Source organism: Xenopus laevis, chromosome 9_10S, assembly GCF_017654675.1.
Source record: "Xenopus laevis strain J_2021 chromosome 9_10S, Xenopus_laevis_v10.1, whole genome shotgun sequence".
Classification (NCBI taxonomy): Eukaryota; Metazoa; Chordata; class Amphibia; order Anura; family Pipidae; genus Xenopus; species Xenopus laevis.
The window spans coordinates 86,355,086-86,378,618 of NC_054388.1; the positions used below are offsets into that span (position 1 = coordinate 86,355,086).

General features: G+C 38.6%; 1 protein-coding gene across 7 annotated transcripts in view; it reads left to right on the forward strand.

Annotated features, from left to right (window-relative positions):
* The window catches only part of clec16a.S (C-type lectin domain family 16 member A S homeolog), a 130,061-nt gene that overhangs the window by 70,195 nt on the left and 36,333 nt on the right, over positions 1 to 23,533 (forward strand). For all 7 annotated transcript variants that reach the window (XM_041579129.1, XM_041579130.1, XM_041579131.1 and 4 more), the window contains 3 exons: positions 14,104 to 14,255; positions 15,516 to 15,720; positions 16,876 to 17,043. In XM_041579129.1, the coding sequence (XP_041435063.1) occupies positions 14,104 to 14,255; positions 15,516 to 15,720; positions 16,876 to 17,043 (525 nt within the window). The remainder of the gene's footprint in view (positions 1 to 14,103; positions 14,256 to 15,515; positions 15,721 to 16,875; positions 17,044 to 23,533) is intronic.

Below are 23,533 nucleotides of genomic sequence, written 5' to 3' on the forward strand. Positions count from 1 at the left end.
TTTAAGGCCATCTCTGTTTTTGACTGTTATACCTTGATCAATTAATTCTGTTGCAGCTTATCTTTTTCCCTATATGCAATTCATAAACTTTTTTAAAACATGGGCTGTGGTTATAGAATTGGTCAGAACAAAATGCCTCAACTAACCATTTCATAAATGTCCCATTTCACTGGATGCCTGGCCACTAGTGATGTGCAGGTCAGGGTTTTCCTGACCCGCACCCGACCCTAACCCGCCCTGCTCCGCCCTTTAACTTCATTGGAATAATCACACTTTTAACAAGAACATAGAACATTCAGAGTTGAAGGGAAAATACAGTAAATGTGAAGGTTGTGATTTAAGTGATTTACTGTATATACCTTGGATGCTATAATATTGGTCATGCTGTCTCTGTTTGTTGCACTCCTCCATCCTGCTAAGAATATATTGATTTCAGATGTAGTGGAAGCACAACCTCTAGCTCACATTTACAGCTGAGTTATTGACTGTTGCATGGTGGGTGGATGTAGGTTTTTCTACATCTTATTTTAACTGCCATCTGTCTTGTGACAAATGTTAAGACTGGTTTTGGTGGTAACCAACAAAGCAGAAATATTAAGTGCCTCCTACTTATGATGAGCCCTTGTGAGAACTGGCAGACATCCTACATTATGTACATGTGGTGTAAATGGGTGCACTTTAACGTTAAAGTGCAATGATTGAACTCTTTATGAAGCAAATTTTCTATTTTCTTTTATTAAAGTTCCCTGGGCTTGTGTAGTGTAATGTATTTGCTGCAACATATACGTCCATTCAATTTTAACTTCCCGATGTATGCAAATTAGCCAACACTAGCGCAACTACGCTTTGCTTGCTGAATTAACGCTAGCGAAACATCACCAGCGTTTGTCGCCCTGGACGCAACTTAGCATTTTAGTGAATTAGCGTTGTCCTGGCGAATGTCACCTGGCAAAATGTTGCGATATGAGCGAAACCATCGCTGGTGAATTTTCGCTGGTTAGTGAATTTGCCCCTAGGATCCTTGGCTATTGGTTGGTGTAGCTGGGGACATATCCAGTTAATGTGATTTAATGACAATATATTACCTTGGTTATCATTTTTTGGGCTTTAATCAAATAGGAGACTACCTTGTTCATCCCATCAAGGACTGATTGGATAGTAAGGGACTCTGGGATCAGGAGGCGGGTCTTTTGTGGCTATGTAGGTGTGTGTACACTTCACTCTGCAGCCTGACGAAGGGAGGGTTGTACTCCCTCTGCAACGTTGATACTTTGGTGGTTGAATAAATGGGGTAAGATCCCCAACTGCATAAAAGTATTTGTTTGCGGCTCCATTAAAAAACTTTACTGTAGTCCAAGGACCTAGCTGGGCACCAGTGTAGCTTACATTTGAATGATGGGTGTGATGAATTAACTACATTCTGCTTGTAATAGCACATTATTCTAGTCTCCTCTCAGTCTGGGAGCAATACATTTTTGTATGTTTTAATCCATCAGGGTTGCTACCAGCACAGTGTTGACATTGTCTAGCCACCAGACTCTTGATATTTATCCTAATATCTCCTCTATGTTCCAGTACTCTTGGACCCAGCCTCCTCAATGTTTTTCCCACATACTACTTCCCACGTTTGCACTCAAACACATATACCTGATCCTTTCAGTTGCAGTTTACAAATGACCTTAAGATGTTTTTCTTCAAAACTTTTTAGCTGGTACATACACTGGTATTCCTCAGACCTTTCACATGGGGCCTTACCTTGTAATTGGACACTGGGGCAGATTAATGTTAATGTGAGATTAGGGCTCACCACAGAAAAACTCCCCTACTTTCTATTCATTCCTAGGTGAAATATCCAGTATATTTCAATGTGTCATACAATAAATGGGTGTGTACATTGAACGTAGAGATTTACAGACTAAGCAACCAGTAACTGCTACAAATGGTAAAGAGGGCAATGCCCAAAAGGTTGGGTTAAGAGTTTTTCATCTTGATTGATGATTGTGTCCTTTATATACTTATTCGTTTTCTGTTTTATGCGTATGTTAGAGATGTGTCAAGTACCTTTGTTCCATGCAAATACATGGAATACTAGTAAGAAGTAATGGAAGTTCCATTTACTGTAAAGTGAAGCACCTACATACAGAGTGAAAACGTAGGTCTGCTGCAGTCTGGCTTTTCAAGACCTGTAGGTGTCTCAAGTAGGTGGTTGTTTTCATTTCGAATAGCCAGTTTGTCCTCACATAGCACACTATTTGTTTCTCAAATTTCTTTAGGTTTACTAGAAATATGGTGTAAATTAGTTTCAAGCTTTACAAATGTTCACCTTATTTAGCATTTCAAGGGAAAGTAATGTAGCCCCTCTGCCCATATTTAGCTTCAACAGTTATATAATAACATTTTTCTATCATGCTTAGAAATTCAAAGTACTCTTACATTTTTGTGTGGCAAACTATTTGTTAATTGGACAAGACTCCTAGACCCTCCAGTTCGATGCTGTCTACAGTTAAAGGCCTTTTGGCTTCTAGGTCTGACACTTGACTGTAATTAGAAAGCTGTGAACTCCATCCCAAGTGAGAAAGCTGCTACAATTCATGCAATGACTGCCAATTTCCTAATTTCTTGGAACTTGTTTTCTGTAAAATATTCATTTAGCACATACATATCACAGCAAGTGTAAAGATTACCTGAGGAAAATCATCTGCACCTGGGGCATGCAGTGTAACTCAATGTACCCAACTCAATTTCACCCCTTGTGCGGCACTTTTGATATACTGCATGAAAAAAATAACAGAAGCTAATACCACGCAGGCGTCACGTCGGATGAGACAGAAATAAGGTAAGTAATGCTATAGTCGGATCGTGTCGCATTGTTGATGTGACACGACTGTCGAATACAGACAGATCGTCTGCATCCCATGGTCGCGTCTCATCAACGCTGCGACACGATCCGACAATAGAATTACCTTATTTCCGACGCATCCGACGTGACTCCTGCTTTTTTGTGCAACACGTCGGATCACGCCGGATTCGTCCGTGGAGTCCTGCCTGCCTTACCTCATCTGAGATGAAACCTGGCCTCCTAGATTAAAATTAAACTGTATTAAAGGGAAGATAACTCATATGCATGATGCTTTATCATCTATGAATTTGCATATAAATAGGCATAATGATTTTGGTGCACATATTTAAAGGGCAGAAAAGCCTCCAAACACATTAAATAAACAGAAAGTGCTCTGGTGAGCTCCTAGCCCATTGCTTCAGTTTTTATTGTCAGCTGTTTGTGTTAATAAGCCTAGCTTTAACCGCTCATGCAGGGTTTGTGGATGGTTCACAGTTTGCAATTTAGGGTAAATATCCAATGCAGGCAGCTTCAGTTATCAGGCCTTTCTGCAGGGGCGTAACTACAGAGGAAGCAGACCCTGCGGGTGCAGGGGGGCCCAGGAGGTACAGGGGGCCCCATGAGGCTTTCATTGATGAGCAATTTGAACATATATTGGTAAAACTGGACAATTACTGGATATGTTGGGGGGCCCTAAAATTAATTTGCTGTGGGGCCCAGCAACATCTAGTTACTAAGCCACTGCCTTTCTGCATAGGGTACTATACCAGTTTACCCATAGGTCACAGGGGTTAGAATTGCAGATTCGGTTTGGGTTCAACTGGGGAATTACACTTCTCCACTGCATCTGAAGATTCCCTGTCTTGGAAGCAAAGGTGCAGAAGTAGTGTATGGAGCTGGAAGATGAGGGTCCTACAATGGCAATATTTTGCAGTTTAAGGTTTTGCAGGTTAGGGTTGGGTGTGGGTTGAGATTATTTCTTGCCAGCACATCATTATTAGGTACCCTTTGCTGATAAATCATTGTGCTGTGTACTTTACATAGGATAGCAACATTCCTGAAAAGCACTCTTTATACATAGAATATAAACAGGCCCCAAAACATGCAAAATATATGGGGTGTATGGGAAATCTTTACAGAGTACCTGTACAAGGATGCATTTTCATTTTGGATGGTTTATTGGTTTGAAGAATAAATCTCCTTGCTCCTATTTTCAGTGTCCTTAATGCTTTCATCATGTGGAAGCCAGGAATGATTTCTTCAGGAAGGCCATCATTATTTTCGTCAAGTACAGGTATTGATCTGGGAATGAATGATTCTTGCACATGTTAAGGATCTTCCGAGAAGAACACTCCTGGAAATCTATAAGCAAGCCCATGTGGGACCCTGACAATGGTTTTAGACTGCAGATTTTATCTGGCAGTAGCTTATATCTTGCAGTGGAGTTTTTTTTTTTATATGTCTGTGTAAAATTGATTGGGTAACAATGAAAGCAGCCTCTTTTTTACATTAGGATGCATGTATGCAGTGAACATAATTACTGCATTCTCCCTGAATAATATCACACTCATCTGGCCACAGAGCAAAAGAAATTAGAAACATGCACTTCTGTTTATTACATTATTATCTAAAGCCAATCATTGGTTGATGTTTAGTATCAGTGGAGGATGCAAAGTTTTGTTTTTTTTATCCTAATAACATTGCTAACTTTGTTTTCTCTACTCTTAGTAGGCTAATGAAAAGGAAGTGCCTTGGTAGTTTGACTATTTTGTCACAGTGTGTTATGAAAAGAACAGATCCACCAAGGCCCTTTAGCAGGGAAGAGCTATGCTTCTGAAAATGCCCCCCAGTAGCTCCCCACTTTCCTTTCTGTTGATTCACAATGCATGCTCTGGGCTGCTGTCGGTTACCTGTACTAACTCAAAGGGCGCTGTTTATTAAAGTCCAAATGTTAAACATGTTAATGTTTGACTAGAAAAAAGTAAATCAAAATTTTCAAATTTATTATACCCTGGTGCTGCAAAAAGCCAGAATTCGAAAATCTGCCACCTCAGACCTCAAATTGAAGTTATTGGGGTCTTCAGGGGTTTTCGGCAGAAAACTCAACTTTTTCAGGGTTTCAGGGAAAAATTGGAGCAATCCAAATTTTAGCTCGATTTTATCGAGTTTTTCCGGGATCCGATTAAACTGAGTTTATTTGATTAAAAAATAAACTAAAAACTGGCATCGGAGTTTGGTCGTGTTTTTTTTTTTTTTAGTAAATTGAGATAAATTTGGATTTTAATAAATAACCCCCACAGTGCACAATATATACAAAATCTAAAATTCACAATAGAAAACGAATTAATCTAATAAATAATTTTTTAATAATTGATTTGCATTACCTAGCAGCAGAGAAGCCAGTGCATTGTGCATCAACATTGATGCAGTCTATACTCGTTTGCCTCTACAAGAAATATAACCTCAATTTCTGATGTTGATTTACAATGACACCTAAGTTTAGCCTCTGAACAGCAGCCAAGAGCATACAGAGCATGTGCACTGAAACTGTGGACAGATTTGAATACAGGGACCATTTATATTATAGAGCTATTGTACATGTGGACCCCTGCAGTGAGTTCTGTATGTAGAATTTGCAACTATATTCTTTTCCATAGCAAAACATCAAGATTGCCACAAGTAAAACCTATTAACTCACGGTGATGTGACTTAATTGCTGTAAACTGCCTCCCTTCATGTTTCCCACAATTAAAGGCGACCTGTCATCCAGACATAAAGATAGATAGATATCACTGCACTCCCCACATTCCCCCTCCCTCCTCTCTAATTTGCAGCCAGTTCGTGGTCGTGTGTGAGGTCCCCTATCTGGCACACAGACAAGATTTTGGGATGATGCAAAAGCTTGCCAAAATAGATGTCTGCAAAATGTTTCCTGCCTGCTTTTACTGTGAATTCCATACCTGTAGTTAACAATATTTAAATAATTTATATAGCGCACGTAAAGTTTATTTTGCTTGACAAACCCAATAGAAAGAATTTAGAATTCTTTTTTTAGGGTGACCGATCCCCTTTAAGCCAGATTGCTGTAATAGGTTTTTCTTGTGGTGATTTTAATGTTTTGCTATGGAATGGTTTTATTCAGAGGTTTGTGAGGAATCTCCCTATGTGCCATCATCCTTAGAGTACCAGTTTGGATAAGGTCATCCCTGCTCTGACTTCCAATGTAGACCAAGGACCCAGCACTGGAAGGCTGATGATGGAACACATACTAACAAATAGTACTCTTTGCAGGTTCCAGGTTTCCCCAGAGACAGTCGGGGGCAGATTTATCAAGGGTCGAATTGAAAATTTGAAATTTTGATTTGAAAAATTGAAATTCCATTTTTGAGATTTATCATACTCTGGCCCTTAAAGAACTCGAATTTGAATATTCGCCACCTAAAACCTGCCGAATTGCTGTGCAGCCTTTCAGACATTCGAGTTTTTTTCGGAGTCGATTCCATTCCATTCAGAGAGTTTAATGGAGGTTTTAAAAACTCACATGAATTTGAAATTCGACCTTTAATATATGTTCCTCCCGGTGTTAACTGTGCTCATTTTTAGTCTGACGCTTGCCATTTTTGGCGTGTATGAGTAGGAGTTAGGGGAAAAAGTAGGCAATTCATGTACTCAAACCTGCTGATTTGCAGAAGTATTTGTGCTGCTTCAGAGATCTATAGTAGCTTTCCGTTATATACTTGTTTGTATTTAAATTCCGGAAACCTACAATTTTGTTAAAATTCACCCAGAAAAGTTGTTTATGCGTTGTGGTTGTAAATTGCTGTAATATCGACTCAGTTATAACTGCACCGAGATATTTACTGCAGTTGTCCAGTGAAGATGTTTTCAGTGACTCTGTACCCCCTCTGCAGTAAACACTGTAATGATGTGTATAAACTGCTTAACTATGCTTTTGATAAATACACTACGCAATATGTTGGCGCTATATAAATACATGTTAACAGGGCAGCCATCAGGGGGGGGACGGGGGAGAGTTGTAGGGGGCCCCGAGGTTAAGGGGGGCCCGGCCACGCCACACTTACTTGATTAGCTGTGCCCCCCATCTTTCTGAGAGCTGCTGACTTCAGGAAGGCATGGACGTTTAAGGGGCCCTGGCCACCAATTTTCTTATAATGTGGGGGGGGGCCTGGCCACCAATTTTGGCCACCATTTTTTTCCTCATGTTATTTTTTAATGGGGGGGGGGGCTCTGGCCACAAATGTTTTTTTTATGGGGGGCCCTGGCCACCAATATCTTTTAATTTTTTATTAACATGTGGAAACCCTACCCACCAATATTTTTTCTGTTTTTTTACTGTGTGGTGGGGAGGGCGGACCTGTAGGTGGGGCTTGCAGTGGGCGCAGCCCATGGGCCCCAGGAAATTTTGTCTTATGGGGCCCTGCGATTTCTGATGGCGGTCCTGCATGATGTTAATAATAAATGGAGCAATGGTTAGGAAATTCATTGCAGTGGTGGAGTGGGATTGGGCAAATGGACATCCCTGGATTTTACCCTAGAATATCCTTTTGTATTAATGTTGCCTTACATGTTCCCTTTTATATCGTCATAACATGTCTGTGTGTCTAGAACAAAAGACAAACAGGTGTGGTGTTGTAAGTATTAAATCACAAACCACAACATGCAAAGAGTCTGAAGGCTGTGGTTTTCTTAGGAAAATGGCCTTGAGCCAAAGAAGTGCTATGGCTGTTGTAATTGTTTTGTAATGAGAATTAATTTCCCAGGAACATAAGGAAGTATGTGGTTTCAGCAGAACGCTGAATGGCTTTCCTGTATTTCACTGAAACTTGTTTGTTCTTCTCTGTTACCTTGTAAACTGTAAATCAGCAGGAACTGTCAGTTATTCATGAGCTCTGTTTTCCTCGCAATCAATATCCACTTCGACTCAAACAACTTATATCTGTTAATTCATTCAGCATTTTCCTTGAAGTCTGTAGCATGGCTTCCATGGACACATTCAGACTTTTATAGTAATTGTTGCACATGAGGATTGTATGCATATTAAAGTTTGGATTCGAGTATTTGGCCAAATCTTTTACAAATGTTACTTGTTCATCCCTATTCAGGAAGGAATTTTTTCCCCCTCTGAGGGAATTTGAGGGGCTTCAAATTGGGTTTTTTTTTGCCTTCCTGTGGATCAACTAGCACAGGGGTCGTCGTCCAATTTGGCGCACCGCGTTCATTGTTTGGCGGCCCAGTTCAGGACTGTCCGCAGCCTGGTGTTTGGGGACCCCTGAACTAGCAGTTAGGCAGGTTATATATAGAGTTAAAAGGTTGAGCATGATGGACGCTGTCTTTTTTTCAACCTAACTTACTATGTTACATTGATCTTTTCATTAAAGTGTGTTTTTTTTTTTTTTTCAGATATTCTGCAAATAATCTATATTTTCTCAGTGTGATTTCATATCTATTAGAATGCCATTAGAGGCCCTGTGCAATAAATATAAAAAAAAATTCTCCTCCTGTTTTAGTTGTATGCCACTTGCTCTTGATAAACTGCCTCAGAATGTAAACAGTTGTTAGATACACCTAGGGTTGCCACCGGATTTCACCCAGACAGCCTGGTTTTTGGAAGGGCTGCCAGGTGGAAAGTTCCTGCCTGGATTTTCAAATTAGGAAATCCAGACAGGACATTGAACTGAATGACATGGTGATCAGCCAATCACTGATTGCCATGTCGTCAGTCCCGCCCCTGACATCATCCGCCTGCCTCCCCACTTTATCTGCGCCCCCAACGTCACCGGCCCGCCCACTGCCCATTTTCACCCAAAAAAAATGGTGGCAACCCTAAATGCATCCGTCTTCTTCATCGTGCCTTATACGTTGCAAGGCAAATGCTTTTACTCACTGGCCACTTACAGCTTTGACTGAAGAACTTATTTGGGGGAATTGTAGTGCTGCATCACTCACACGCCATGAGTGCATTTTACAAGTGCCTGTGTGTGTGTGTTTATAGCCTTTTCATCCAGGTTTTTAGATAAAAAAGTGATAAATGATTAGAAACAATATACACTTTTTTATGGTATCCATTTAAGATGTGTATTTTAAAGGAAAACAATACCTCCTGAACAATGTATGTCTCTATAAGAAAAATATTGCATAAAACAGCTCATGTGTAAAACCCTGCTTCATGCAAATAAACAGTTTTCATAATAATATACTTTTTTAAAGGAGAAGGAAACCCAGTCGGAGCAAAAACCCTCGCCCCCTCCCCTGTGTTGCTTCCCCTCCCTCCTCCCCCCTGGCCTACCTGTCTCGCTGGGCAAATGCCCCTAACTTGTTACTTACCCTTCTGCGCAGGTCCAGTCTACGGAGTTCACCGACGCCATCTTCTTCCAAGCGATCTTCTTCCTGCTTTGACCGGCACATGCGCAGTAGGAGCATTTCGCCGGTACAGATCTACTGCGCATGCGCCAAAAGTCATAAAGTCATAAAGTTTTCCGATTTCACTTTGTGCGCAGTAGATCCGTACCGGCGAAATGCTCTTACTGGGCATGCGCCAAAATGCCGGTCAAAGCAGGAAGAAGATGGCGTCGGTGAACTCCGTAGACTGCACCTGCGCATAAGGGTAAGTAACAAGTTACGGGCATTTGCCCAGCGAGACAGGTAGGCCAGGGGGGGAGGGAGGGGAAGCAACACGGGAGGGGGGGAGGGTTTTTGCGCTGACTGGGTTTCCTTCTCCTTTAAGTAGTATGTGCCATTGGGTAGTCCTAAATAGAAAATTGCCATTTTAAAAAATAAGGGCCACCCCCTGGGATTCACGCTGCACACAAACAAACCTAATAAACTATACGTTAGGTCACAGGAGCCAATTAACAGACAACTTTCTGTCATTTGCTTCTACATTTCTTCCTGTTACAGTTACAGTTTGAGTATTTTTGGTCAGGTGATCTCTGAGGCAGCACAGAGGCCATCACAAAATGTTGGTTCAAGGCAAGAGATGTAAACGGGCAATATTTACTTAATTATATTTACCAGTTTAGTAATCTTTAATATGCCACTTCATTTCATATAAACTATATGTTGCTTATTATTAATTTTGGGAGTATAGTTTTCCTTTAAGGAGAACATGTATAACAAGGGGAGTGATATAATGCACAATTCTGTAAAATCAATGCTTTTAAAATGCTCATCCTTCGTATAATTTTTTGGGTAAACTTGAAGGGCATGTGACTCTGCAGCTAAAGTGGGGCCTATTGCAGTGCAACCCCTGGCAATCAAAAAGATGCACACGCTCATAAATGAAATGCTTTATTTGTTCCAGTGGAATTGATATCCTGTAGCACTTAGGCATGTCCTGCTCAGCAAATTGCTTGATCTAATTGGTGGTTTGCTCCGAACCTTTTAATTATAATGATTGATCTATAAAACCCACTCAAGCAATTAGCCAGGCTCTGAATTTCACATTTAGTACACAAGAGGCACAACTTATTATTTACAAAGTCAGTTAGTTTTCATATTGCTAGTGTTCTTTGCAATTAACTAATATATCAATGTAACTTGTGTTTGTCGTATAGAATTGTTTTCTATTACCTATGTCTGAAAGTGGCCTTTTTTTTTTAAGGATTAGAAAATATGCCTTTAATTAGTATATATTTTTTTACCTTTTCTGTTTTTATTAAAGTTTAGTGATGAAGACAGGTCAATGATTTTTAAAGCACCCTGAACAGTTCGCTTAAGATGCATAATATTTACATCAAAGCTGGTGCAGGGGTCATATTTTGCCAAATGCAGTGAGCTAAATCCCACCAAAATCACCCACCCTTGCTGGAAAGTATTTGCTCCAGAGTATGCCAGACATTTTGCAATTAAAAGACCGTTTCCAAGCAAGAAGCATCCGATGAACTACAGGTGTTTTGGCTCCACTACTTAAAAACAAATCGGACAACACACCCAAAATCAAGCCTGTACACCATTGCTCTTAAGACTTTTGAAAACCTCCATTTACATGCTGCTTTCCTCCCTTGTCTAATCTTTAAGCATTTTAAGTCAGAACTTTAAGGTAATGTATTTGTTATGGAAACTGTCCCTTCTGCACCCTGCGTGCCATGAGCTTCAGGTGCTATGGCTGTTTAAAGGGTGCCCTGCAGTTAGATAGGTAGATGCATACTGAACCATCATTCCGCCAGTGGATGTGCTACAGTATTATGAACACTTTGAAGGTTATTTATTAAAGTCTGATTTTTTTTCTGGTCGTACTTCTAAAGGGAAAACCAGCATTTTTTCGTAGAAAAAATAACCTAGACTTTTTCGTAATTTGTTAAACTCTGATGGTGTTAAAAGTCCAAATAAAAAAGTATTCCCAACTCAGATCTGCTGAGTTCATGTTGAAGTCAATGGCAGATGTCCTGTTGACATCCTGATCTGCCCTGGGGTTTTTTCAATTAGGGCTGCTCTAAATCCAGGATTTGGTTTGGGATTCGGCCTTTTTCCAGCAGGATTCGGATTCGCCCGAATCCTTCTGCCCGACCGAATTTGCATATGCAAATTAGGGTCAGGGAGGGAAAGCACATGACTTTTTGTCACAAAACAAGGAAATGAAAAATGGTTTCCCCTTTCCACCTCTAATTTGCATTTGCAAATTAGGATTCGGTTCGGTATTCCGCAGAATCTTCCGCAGATTTAGGGGTTCGGCCGAATCCAAAATAGAGGATTCGGTGCATGCCTATTTTCAATAATCCAAAGATTTCGTAGATTTTGGCATCAAACTGAAAAAGTCACAGTTTTCGATGACAAATCCAGAATATTCTGAGGTTTCGGAATTTGTCACGATTTTATCAAGTTTTTTCCCCGCACAAGAAGTTTTCGGAAAAAAAAATTGATAAATAGGTAAGGGGCCGTCTGTGCGGCTTTGGTCGGAGTAGTTTTCAGTAAAAAGTAAGAACTTTTTGAATTTTGATAAATAACCCAAAGTCAATTTAGTCATTATAAATAAATGGGAGGGTGGATGGCACACAGGTCCTTGAACTTCACTGACATCACTGCTCATCTCTGCTCTTTTTCTTATCTCTTTAATATCTAACACTGCCTATAAACCAGTAGTTTACATAGACACCTCATCATGACCTCAGAGACTTGTGGCATTCAGGAAATTCAGTCAACATTCATTACAGTATGTCAGTTTATACTTGTTCAACTGGCTTTGGCTAGAATTATGCAATTAGTCACTGTATTTCATTGTGTGTGCACTCAACTCCAGCACAAAAAAGCATGAGAGAGAAAATATGGCGTGTGGCCCTCTGATACAGAAATCCGGTGGCACAATGTGTGTCTTCAAGCAAAATGCATTAGTCAAACTTCATGTCAGGTTACAAACATAATTAGAAATGGAGGAAGACAAACCGTTAAAGGGGATATAAACCTGAAATTAAAATGGTTTGTAATGAAAGAAAATATAATTCTAATATATATTAATATACAGGATTCCTACTGTTATTTGTAACTTTAACTGCAAGTTAAAGCAGTATTTGTTCCTGTCTGAACATCTGGTTCTGTCTCTTGCAACAATGTAGCAGAAGCCAGCTCACAGAATGTGATATTTTACACATAAATAAGTATATATTGTATATTTTCTACTACTTTTCATATATTTCAAATCATCATAAAACCTGGCTGATTTAGGTTAAATGCTCAGCCCTAAGACTATAGTAATTAATCTGTGAAGTTGTATTATTTGGAAATTTGTGTACATTGGTTGTTATAATATAATGAAGTAAACTGCATATTAAATAGATAGATGAGTTGTGTCCTTCTTTGTGGAGACTTGGAAATGGCCACACTACTCATTATAACCAAAATGGCAGTTCTAGTCTACTCCAAAGTCTACTCCAAATGATTCCTTTAAATGCTGCTAAAGTCAGAACATTTACAATTATGAAATGTTGCAAATTATTTGTCACATTCCCTAGAAATAGATGGTTGATTCCACCATTAACCACCTCACTGATGCTTTCCAGAGATTACTGCTTACAACCAACATCCCTCCAATATCAAAGCAATAAACACAGAAAATACAGATAAAACACTGCCCCAGCCACATGATTTCTCAAACCAATGCATAATTCATGACTACACAATTCTTATTTTGTGTCTGGTTTAAAGAGGAACTCTTAAACGCACACAAAGTAACGGATATTTAAAGGAGTGGTCCACCTTTCAATTAACTTAGAATGGCTAATTCTAAGCTACTTTTCACTTCGGCTTTTTTTTTTTTTCTCTTTTTATATCGTTTTTGAATGATTTGCCTTCTTCTCCTGACTTTTTGCAGCTTTTAAATGGGGCTCACTGACCCCATCTAAAAACAAATGTTCTGTATGGTTATTGTTATTGCTAATTTTTATTGCTCATCTTTCGATTTAGGCCCTCTGCTATTCACGTGCCATTCTCTTATTGAAATCTTATTGAAATCAATGCATGGTTGCTAGGGTAATTTGGACCATTACAACCTGATTGCTGAAATTGCAAACTGGAGAGCTGCTGAATAAAAACTTAATGACTCCAAAATCACAATAATTAAAATTGAAAACCAATAACAAACTGCCTCCAAATATCACTTTCTAGATTATACTAAAGGTTCATTTAAAGGTGATCAACCCCTGTTGTTCACCTTTCAATGCCGTATCAGCATATGTGATACAAAAGTACAAGATTCCTGCAGGCGCGTAAGATGATTGTACAGGCATGTAAGAGGATTTAGGTCAAGGACATCTGAAACAATGTTGAGCAAAATGCAATAGAAGTTCCCACTCATCTATAAACCACAATTTATTCATACCTTCAGTATAAGGAGCCTACAATAAGGATTATTTACCCACCTGCCACTGTAGTTTCCTATTCTAAATACGACCCCAAGATGGGTTTTTAATATGTTCTAAAAGCCAAATTCTCCAGTCTTAACAGTTTACAGGATACAAAATCCCCCCTGTACATAAATCTTTTAAAAGTATTTATAAAAATGTTGAAAGTTTATTCAATCAAAGCACCATGGATCATGGTACCACAGGGCTGGCAGTTCTGAAGTGTTTTTTTGCTCAGCCAAGATCTACTTTACATCTTTGAAAATAACTGCTAGTGTGTCCGCAACATCTAATATATGTAAGAGCACTTGTGCTACTGTGTGACTTATAATACACAATAGGCACAATTGTCTCATAATTTTGGTAATGATTTTCATATCTGTAATCCGTGTTTTTAATTTGTTTCCCCAGATAACAGCGATTTAATTGCTTGCTCAGTGGTTACAAAGGATGGAGGACAGGTGCAAAGGTTTCTAGCTGTGGATATCTATCAGATGAGTTTGGTACAACCGGACAGTAAAAGACTTGGCTGGGGAGTGGTGAAGTTTGCTGGACTGTTACAGGTAAATCATGAATAACTATGAAGAAGCAGGGCTAAAAATCTGTTTGGCACTACCATCAAAGTGTGGCAAGCTTTCACGCTCATGCCCCATAAATTCTTCATCAGAAAGGATTTTTATATTAGAAGAACTTACATTAAACACTACTGTCACATTATAATAGGATCTCACCCAGGACTTCTTGGAAGTTCATTTTCAAATAACAGCACAGTTTATCTTGGTTGAATGTCTACTGGTTTATTTTGTTCTTTCTAGTTTTAAAATATTTATCATTTCTCAGAATAAAACTACCTTGGTTAGAGTACACTGTTGCAGAAAGATTTTATTCTTAGAATGAGTTAATGTCTGTAGATAAAAGTATAACAAATGGTTCCTTGTTAATGTCTTTTTGAGTAAGCAGTACGGCTGACTACATTTCAAATGATATTGAGGTAAAAAGATGCGTTTAATGATAACTATTCCGCATTAGAGCCCAGATTTGTTTAGTTTCCTACAGTAGCCATGTACCAGTGATATAAGGGGTGTTCAACCCATTTCAGCCCCTCTTTGGCATTCATTAGTCCAGATAAGATGGACAGTGAGTGTGGTTAACTCAACACAACTGTGCTGTTGATTTTACAGTAAGAAATATCTATATATCTATATGGGACAGTGGCTAAAATTAAAATGTTTTTATAAGAAGGCATTTAAAATCTGTTGCACCTAGGGTTGCCACCTTTACTGAAAAAGATTACCGGCCAGTGGGGGGGCAGGCATACAAAGGGGGTGGTTCGTGATGCAAAAGGGGGCAGAGGCATGCATCGTGATGCAAAAGGGGGCGGAGCAACATCGCTCAATGTCCAGAACACTGGAAAAAAGTTAAGTTCTGCGCGAATTGGGGGCAGGCCAAGGGCCTTTTTTAAACGGTATTACAAATTGCCATTAAGTGCATTGCCGGTAAATTTGTAATACCGGCCTTGGCCTTGGCAGGTGTTTTACCAGCTAGGTCGGTAAAATACCGGCCGGGTGGCAACCCTAGTTACACCTCCCTAATAATCTTGGACCACTGCCATAGCTACTTATTCATTCATACCAGTCATAAGCATATACTGAGTATTTTAATTCTAGTAGGGTAGATGAGGTGCAGAGGAATGATTTGTTAACAGCATTTTCGGAAATGTTGTTGAAATTCTTAAAACTACACCTATATAATATGGTTTTAATGTCTTTCAGGTAGTACAGTTGTAATGTAAGAGATCTAACTGTGGTGCCTTTTGTTCTCAGGATATGCAAGTAACTGGAGTTGAGGATGACAGCAGAGCCTTAAATATCACCATACACAAACCAGCTTCTACTCCACATTCCAAGCCATTCCCCATCCTCCAGGCAACATTCATCTTTTCTGATCACATTCGCTGTATCATAGCAAAGCAGCGGCTGGCAAAGGGTCGAATACAGGCTCGCCGTATGAAAATGCAAAGAATATCTGGTAAGTAACAGGGTAGGACATTTTTTAGAGAAATAATAATGCATGTTTGATAAGCTTTACACATTTTCATTGCTGTTTGAAACCTAATCACATGTAAACAGCACAAAGATTGTGGCTTAATATATTACTGGCCAGTATCCTATCGAAAGCATAGTTTTTTTTAACAAATATTAATCTTTGCTGATAATAACATGGTACTTTAGATAATATACCCTGATCTGATGCATGCAGAGATATTATCAGCAGCCGAAAGAAATTTTATAACCTGGCCGATTGTCTGAACGACCGATCGCCATGGCACGAAAAATGTCGGAACACTCCACACACGGTCCGTAAATCGTACAAATCGAGGATTCACATGATTATCTGTACGTCTATGGCCAGCTTAAGTGGTAATGACATTCAGCACTTATAAGCCTGTAGTCATTTAGTCATCCTCAATTCCAGTAACCTGTGAGCTACATGTTGTTCACCAGCCCCTTGGCTGTTGCTCCCAGTGGCCTCAATGCAGGTGCTAATTTTTGAATTCTTGGTTTTGGTTGCATAAAACCAGATATACTGCCAAACAGAGCCTCCTGTAGTCTGCCTGTGCACATAGGGACTAACAATAGCCTATCACAGCCTTTATTTGGCACCCCTGTGGACTTTTTGCATGCTAGTATTGCTCCCCAACTCTTTTCACATTTTGACTCACAGGTAAAAAAAAAAAAAAAAAAGGTTGGGGACCCCTGCCCTAGTTGTCAGTTGTCATTAGTCCCCAGAGAAGAGGATATAGAGCTATATAATATTTAGGTTAGTTTGAATAGTGATTAGTTAGGAGATTAGATGTATGGCTTATTTATTTATACTTTTTTAATTTTTAAGCTTATTTTATTGCTATATACCATTTTATGCATTTACATATATGCCATGGGAAAATCCCTGTTTGCAGTGATCATTTAAGGGAGCGCTGTTCTATTGTATTGGGGATTCCTTTAGCTAAGACATACAGTACATGGAAATTATCATTCATTTATAAAATATTAAATGAATATTTTATGCACCTTTTGCAATTGTTCAAATAGATGTTTTAGATTCATAAATACTTCAGTTACAATTGACAAGAAAAGATCTTGATGGGGAGAAATATCAACAATCTATTTTTTCTTTGTCAAGCTCTTTTAGACCTACCTGTCCAACCGTCAACAGAAGTCATGGGGTTTGGACACAGCTCATCAGCAGCTGCTCAGCATATGCCGTTTCGGTTCTATGAACCGTCACGACGTGCATTGAGTGATCTTGCCATGCCGCGAACTGGCTTTGGCTCTGTCGACAAGGTGCCAGGTAAGGCATTTTCTCTTCATTTTGCACTTTTAATGACAAGTTAAATAACCGTATAATTTTAAATAGTTAACCTATGTAGGACCATCACAGAATTTACATTTCAAACTAGTTTTGCCCACTTGTATGGACATATTACCTTGCTGATTTTACATATCAATCATCGTTGACATCATAAGTCTCATTACACTGTGCATGCCCCACATTCAGTGCTGTGGTGCATGTGAAAAATGGTGGTGTTGGCCCATATTAGTAAAAAAAATATTTATTACAGAGAGAAAGGATATGATTTTTAAAAATAATTGAATATTTTAATAAAATGGAGTCTATAGGAGATAGACTTCCCATAATTCAGAGCTTTCTTGATAACAGGTTTCAGGATAATGGATCCCATACCTGTACCAAGAAATGCAAAATCTGAATATAAGTAACAGCTGAAACTGAAATCTAATATGGAATTTAATATCCAAAAACACAAGAGAAAACTTTATAGATATTCAATCAGCCTCACTAGTAAATATCTCTACAGACTATCATACTTAGTAGTAAATAGCAGATTATTTGACTTGCTGCTGCTAAATTCTTTCTTGCTACAGGTGGAAGTTTTATCAAAATGTGAGATTAGAGCGCAAGGATTTCTATTCGAGAGAAAGTACTTATTGCTTTAAAGGAACTAAACTTTTGTTTTCTAATAATAGTAAGCTATTGCTTAAAGCAAATGAAAAACAAAAGTTCGGACTTGAAATGTTGTGATGAAAAGCAAAAACAGTTTCCTTTCTTGAGTTCATTTAAAGGCATTAAGTCAATGTACCAAAATAATTTTGTCAAGTAAACAAAAATGCAGTTTTGTAACAAAACCGCATGGCTTTGAAAAAAGATCCTCTGCTGATCTCACACGAATCAAGACTTAAAGGGATACTGTCATGGGAAAAAAAAAGTTTTTTTCAAAATGAATCAGTTAATAGTGCTACTCCAGCAGAATTCTGCACTGAAATCCATTTCTCAAAATAGAAACATGTGACTTGTGCTCTGATAAACTTCAATCACTCTTTACTGCTGTACTGCAAGTTGGAGTGATATCACCCCCCTCCCTTTCCACCCCCCCCAGCAGCCAAACAAAAGAACAATGGGAAGGTAACCAGATAACAGCTCCCTAACACAAGATAACAGCTGCCTGGTAGATCTAAGAACAACACTCAATAGTAAAAACCCATGTCTCACTGAGACACATTCAGTTAGATTGAGATGGAAAAACAGCAGCCTGCCAGAAAGCATTTCTCTCCTAAAGTGCAGGCACAAGTCACATGACCAGGGGCAGCTGGGAAATTGACAAAATGTCTAGCCCCATGTCAGATTTCAAAATCGAATATAAAAAAATCTGTTTGCTCTTTTGAGAAATGGATTTCAGTGCAGAATTCTGCTGGAGCAGCACTATTAACTGATTCATTTTGAAAAAAATGTTTTTTCCCATAACAGTATCCCTTTAAATGTGCCTTAAAACTACAATGCATGTTTCATAAAACGGTTTCACAAACAGTTGTTTATATATAAAATGTCATGATACAGGCCTGTAATAGTCAATAAAACGGGCCATGGAAACATGAAAAAATATTTCTGCCAGTACATAAATCAGACGCATAGCAGGCCTCTCTTCACTAAGGTCTGGAGCCAGCCATTTGTAACAGGGTCATAACCTATAATATCCTCACAGAACCCATACCTGTTGTACCAATAGCATAAAAAAAACTGGTGATGGGTTCAAGGTAATTTCAGCTTTCAGATGAGTCCAAACATGACAAGGGTTGGAACTCTGTTTATCAGACGTGAATATGTGGGCAGGGGCAGGTCACACACTATTATGTTTAGTATCTATGGAATCCATGAGAGAATTAATAGCCAATGAATATAATATCATCTCTCTCCTATGTTCCAATAAGGTCATGGTCATTATATTCTTGGTCCAGTTCCTACTCACAGGAGGTCATAAAAACTCAATCTGTGTCCTCTAGGCCATGCCCCCTTGCATTCCTGAGGGAGGGGGGAGTGTGCAGTTACCTGATGCCCTGAAATCACTAATAAATAGTCAGTTCTTCTGACTAAAGGTGGCCATAGACACACAGATCCCGATTCGTACAATTTTCGGATCGTGTGTGGCGTGTGCCGACATCTTTCGTCCGGCGGAGATCGGTCAGGTTTGATTTTGACCCGTCCGATCCCGCTCGAGCCCACGGCACATCGTAATCAGATTACCCGCGATATAGCCATGCTCGTTAATGGCATATCGGGGAAAGATCCGCTCGTTTGGCAATGTTGCCAAACAAACGGATCTTTGCGTCTATGGCCACCTTTAGAATGGGATTTACTGAGGAGGACCAATTGCGATTGGAAGTTATCCCATTTGTTTCCCCTTCCCTCGAGGACCAGGAATACCTTTGGCGTTAAGTATAGGGTTTCCATGTTTTCCCTTTTATTTTATAAGCTGTTTGTATTTGTATTATTGAATGTCTGTCTCTTTTTGTAAACTCTTTTTGTTAATTGCTCTGTTATACCTTGTCTAATATCAAAGAGATTACTTTATAAGTTTGTCTTTGGTGCTCTAAATGAACCTAGCCTGAAAGTGTTTACCTGTGAGCCATAACCCTCTGCATGCTGAATAGAAACGCTAGTCTGTCTGTATGCTGATTAACCCTTAGAGTGCTAGAGTTTTTGTTGAATCAGAAGGAACTAACTGACTATAGTGAGAGAGTGTTTAATGCATTGGCGTATTGTGAGTTATTACCTATTAGAGAGAACAGGGGAATAGCCACATTAGTTTTCTATCGCCTGTTAATGATAGTTGGTAGAATGAGTTTTGTTAGTGTTTGGGGTGCTGTTATGCTAGTGACCCCTGATAGCCACACCTAAAGTATCTGTTTTCTCTTGCTATAACTTCTTATTTTAGCAATTTGCACTGCTTTACTGACAGACAGTGTGGAGTTGTTTGTTTAATGTTAGTTTCTTCTCTGCCTGAACTTGTCCCACTGACTTAAATTTGAGGTGGAGTAAAATAAGGTGTACATTTCCACAGTAAAATTAAAATACACACCCTAATAAATTACACACCTTGACGTTCCCAGAGACTTGATGATAAACTGCCATATAAAGATTGAGTTATAAAAATGAACACAATGGGGCACATTTACTTAGCTCGAGTGAAGGATTCGAATGCAAAAAACTTTGAATTTCGAAGTGTTTTTTTGGCTACTTCGACCATCGAATTGGCTACTTTGACTACGACTTCGAATTGAACGATTCGAACAAAAAATCGTTAGACTATTTGATAGTCGAAGTACTGTCTCTTTAATATAAACTTTGACCCCCTACTTCGCCACCTAAAATCTACCGAACCTCAATGTTAGCCTATGGGGAAGGTCCCCATAGGCTTTCGAAGCTTTTTTTGGTTGAAGAAAAATCGTTTGATCGATGAATTAAAATCCTTCGAATCGTTCGATTTTTCGCTCAATCAAACGTTTGTTCGATCGAAAGAATTGTGGTAAATCCTTCGACTTCGATATTCGAAGTCGAAGGATTTAACTTCGACAGTCGAATATCGAGGGTTAATTAACCCTCGATATTCCACCCTAAGTAAATCTGCCCCAATGTGCAAAGTAGTAGTAGCACTATACAAATCCTCACATACATACACCAGGCACATGTGTTATGTGCATTCACAGAAGTTGGAAACGATATGATCAGATTTGGTAGGAATAAGATATTCAGATACATTTCAGTTTCTTGCAAAATTTTTGACTTCTGCCTAAAGAACGTACTATTTTAAAACATCAACTAGTTGACTTCATTTAATATTAATCATTTTTTATATTTAGAACAAAACATTCTTGGTAGACTCTGACTTTAAAGGACTTGTTCAGTGTAAAAATAAAAACTGGGTAAATAATCTGTGCAAAATAAAAAATGTTTCTAATATAGTTAGTTAGTAGGCAAAGATGTAATGTATATGTAATGTATAAAGGCTGGAGTGACTGGATGTCTAATATAACAGAACACTACTTCCTGCTTTTCAGCTCTCTTGGTTACACTGGTTACCATGGTTACCAGGCAGTAACCAATCAGAGACTTGAGGGTGGGCCACATGGGTCATATCTGTTGCTTTTGAATCTGACCTCAATGCTGAGGATCAATTACAAATTCACTGAACAGTTATGTCCCATGTGGCTCCCCTTCAAGTGGCTGACTAACTCAGAGTTAGAGAGCTGAAAAGTAGTGTTCAGGCTAGTATATTACACATCCAGTCACTCCAGCCTTTATACATAACATTTTTGGCTAACTAACTATATTACAAACATGTTTTATTTTATAAGCTGTTTGTATTTGTATTATTGAATGTCTGTCTCTTTTTGTAAACTCTTTTTGTTAATTGCTCTGTTATACCTTGCTTGCTCTGTTATTTACCCAGTTTTTATTTTCACACTGAACTGTTCCTTGTTCACCTTTGAGTTAACTTTTAGTATGTATGTAGAGAGAGATATTCTGTGTCAGTTTGCAGTTGGTTTTATGTTTCAATTTGTGGTTTTTGAGCTATTTAGCTTTTAATTCAGCAGCTGTCCAGGTTGCCCAAATTACCCTAGCAACTATACGCTGAAAGAGACTGGAATGTGACCCTTGTCTGAAAGTGTTAGAAGAAAAAGGCAAATGATTAAATATGATAAAAATAGATAATAAAGACCAATTGAAGTTTCTTAGATTTGGCCATTTTATAACATACGAAAAGTTAACTTAAAGGTGAACCACCCCTATAAAAACTGCTATGTATAAACACAAAATGCTCAAAATAATTCATAAGAGATCGTTCCAGCAGGTGCTTAGTGATGCCTTTTATCATAATTGTTGTTAATGGGAAGGATGTTTTTAAGATGGTTCTTGAGTTTCTTTCCTATTTCTATGAGAGATAGATATATACAAATCAAGTTTCTAAATAAGGCATATGTGAACCCATATCGCTTGGTAAAAATATATGACAAGTGTATCTGGCCGATGTCATAAATGTAGGGATAAAATAGGTTCTCTGTTCCATGCCTTTTCTGGTAACTCAGCAGTTTTGGGGTACAGTCTTGTGAAAAGAAAACCCGACTCTCCTATATATTCACTCCTTGGAACTCTCCCTGCTGGTACTATCAGCTGCTTTAAAATGTGGGCCATACTCAAGGTTGTGCTACTTATAGTTACTGCAATATGCTAAAAAAAATTAGCCATCGTAACGCACTGGAAATCCTTTGAACCGTCTGCCCTGCTGTTTTTGGTAAACTTTGGCAAGAGGCTGTCCATAGAATTTCAATGAATTTCAATTTCAAAATGTCTGACTTGTGTTTACTTTGTAATGTGACCAACTATGATCTAAACCTTACTCCCTTTTTCATTGTACAGGTATGGGATCCATTATCCGGAAACCCGTTATCCAGAATGCTCCGATTTACGGAAAGGCTGTCTCCCGTAGACTCCATTATAACAAAATAATCCAAATTTTAAAAAGATTATTTCCTTTTTTTCTATGTAGTAATAAAACAGTATATTGTATTTGATCCCAACTAAGATATAATTAATCCTTATTGGAATCAAAACCAGCCTACTGAGTTTATTTAACCTTTACGTGATTTTCTAGTAAAGTTAAGGTATGAAGATCCAAATTACTGAAAGATCGATTATCCAAAAAATCCCAGGTCCCGAGCATTCTGGATAACAGGTCCCATACCTGTATTTTTTATTGCTGAAAATAAAATCTTATAAATAAAAATAACTGGTGTTAATGGATGTAACATAGCACATAAAAGCTTGTGTGTTTTATAGGTAATATACCCTTTATTTTAAAATGTTAGACTATTGGATTACCACCTTGGGGTTTCATGATCAGCGTATCAACCTACACCCACATTCCTCAATGGGTAAGGTCCAAATATTTTTGGAAACATGATTACATCATAGATTTACTCTGCATGCTGTCACAGAACTAGGCAATCTGGCAGTTTGTGGAATCTCCATCAAAAAATACAAAGTCCAATTCATAGATCCAAGCCAGTGTGTTGTGATTCAAAGTCTCTTGGTTCCATGTGTTTTATTGGCTAAAATATAGTGAATAAATAAATACAATAATTACACTTCAGCCCTGCACTGCCCATGATGGGCCTGAAAAAGCTACAATTAGCCAAAACACTTTGTGTCAAATTTTCTCTCAAGAGCAAAAAATGCTACATAACATTTGTTGCAACATATTTCGTAATACTTTTGACATCGTTTCCTAGCTGCCAGCCTTATATGTAACAATAAATGTATCTTACCCACAGTAGGTTTCCATTTTTCAAAAGGCAGCACGATCTGTCAAAGAAAGAGGAAATAACATTTAAGTCATAAAAGACTCGCAACACTCCATTGATCATTAAGGCCTTGCGGTTTCATAGCACACAATTTTTTAATCCACAGGGCCTCTTTTTGTAACAGG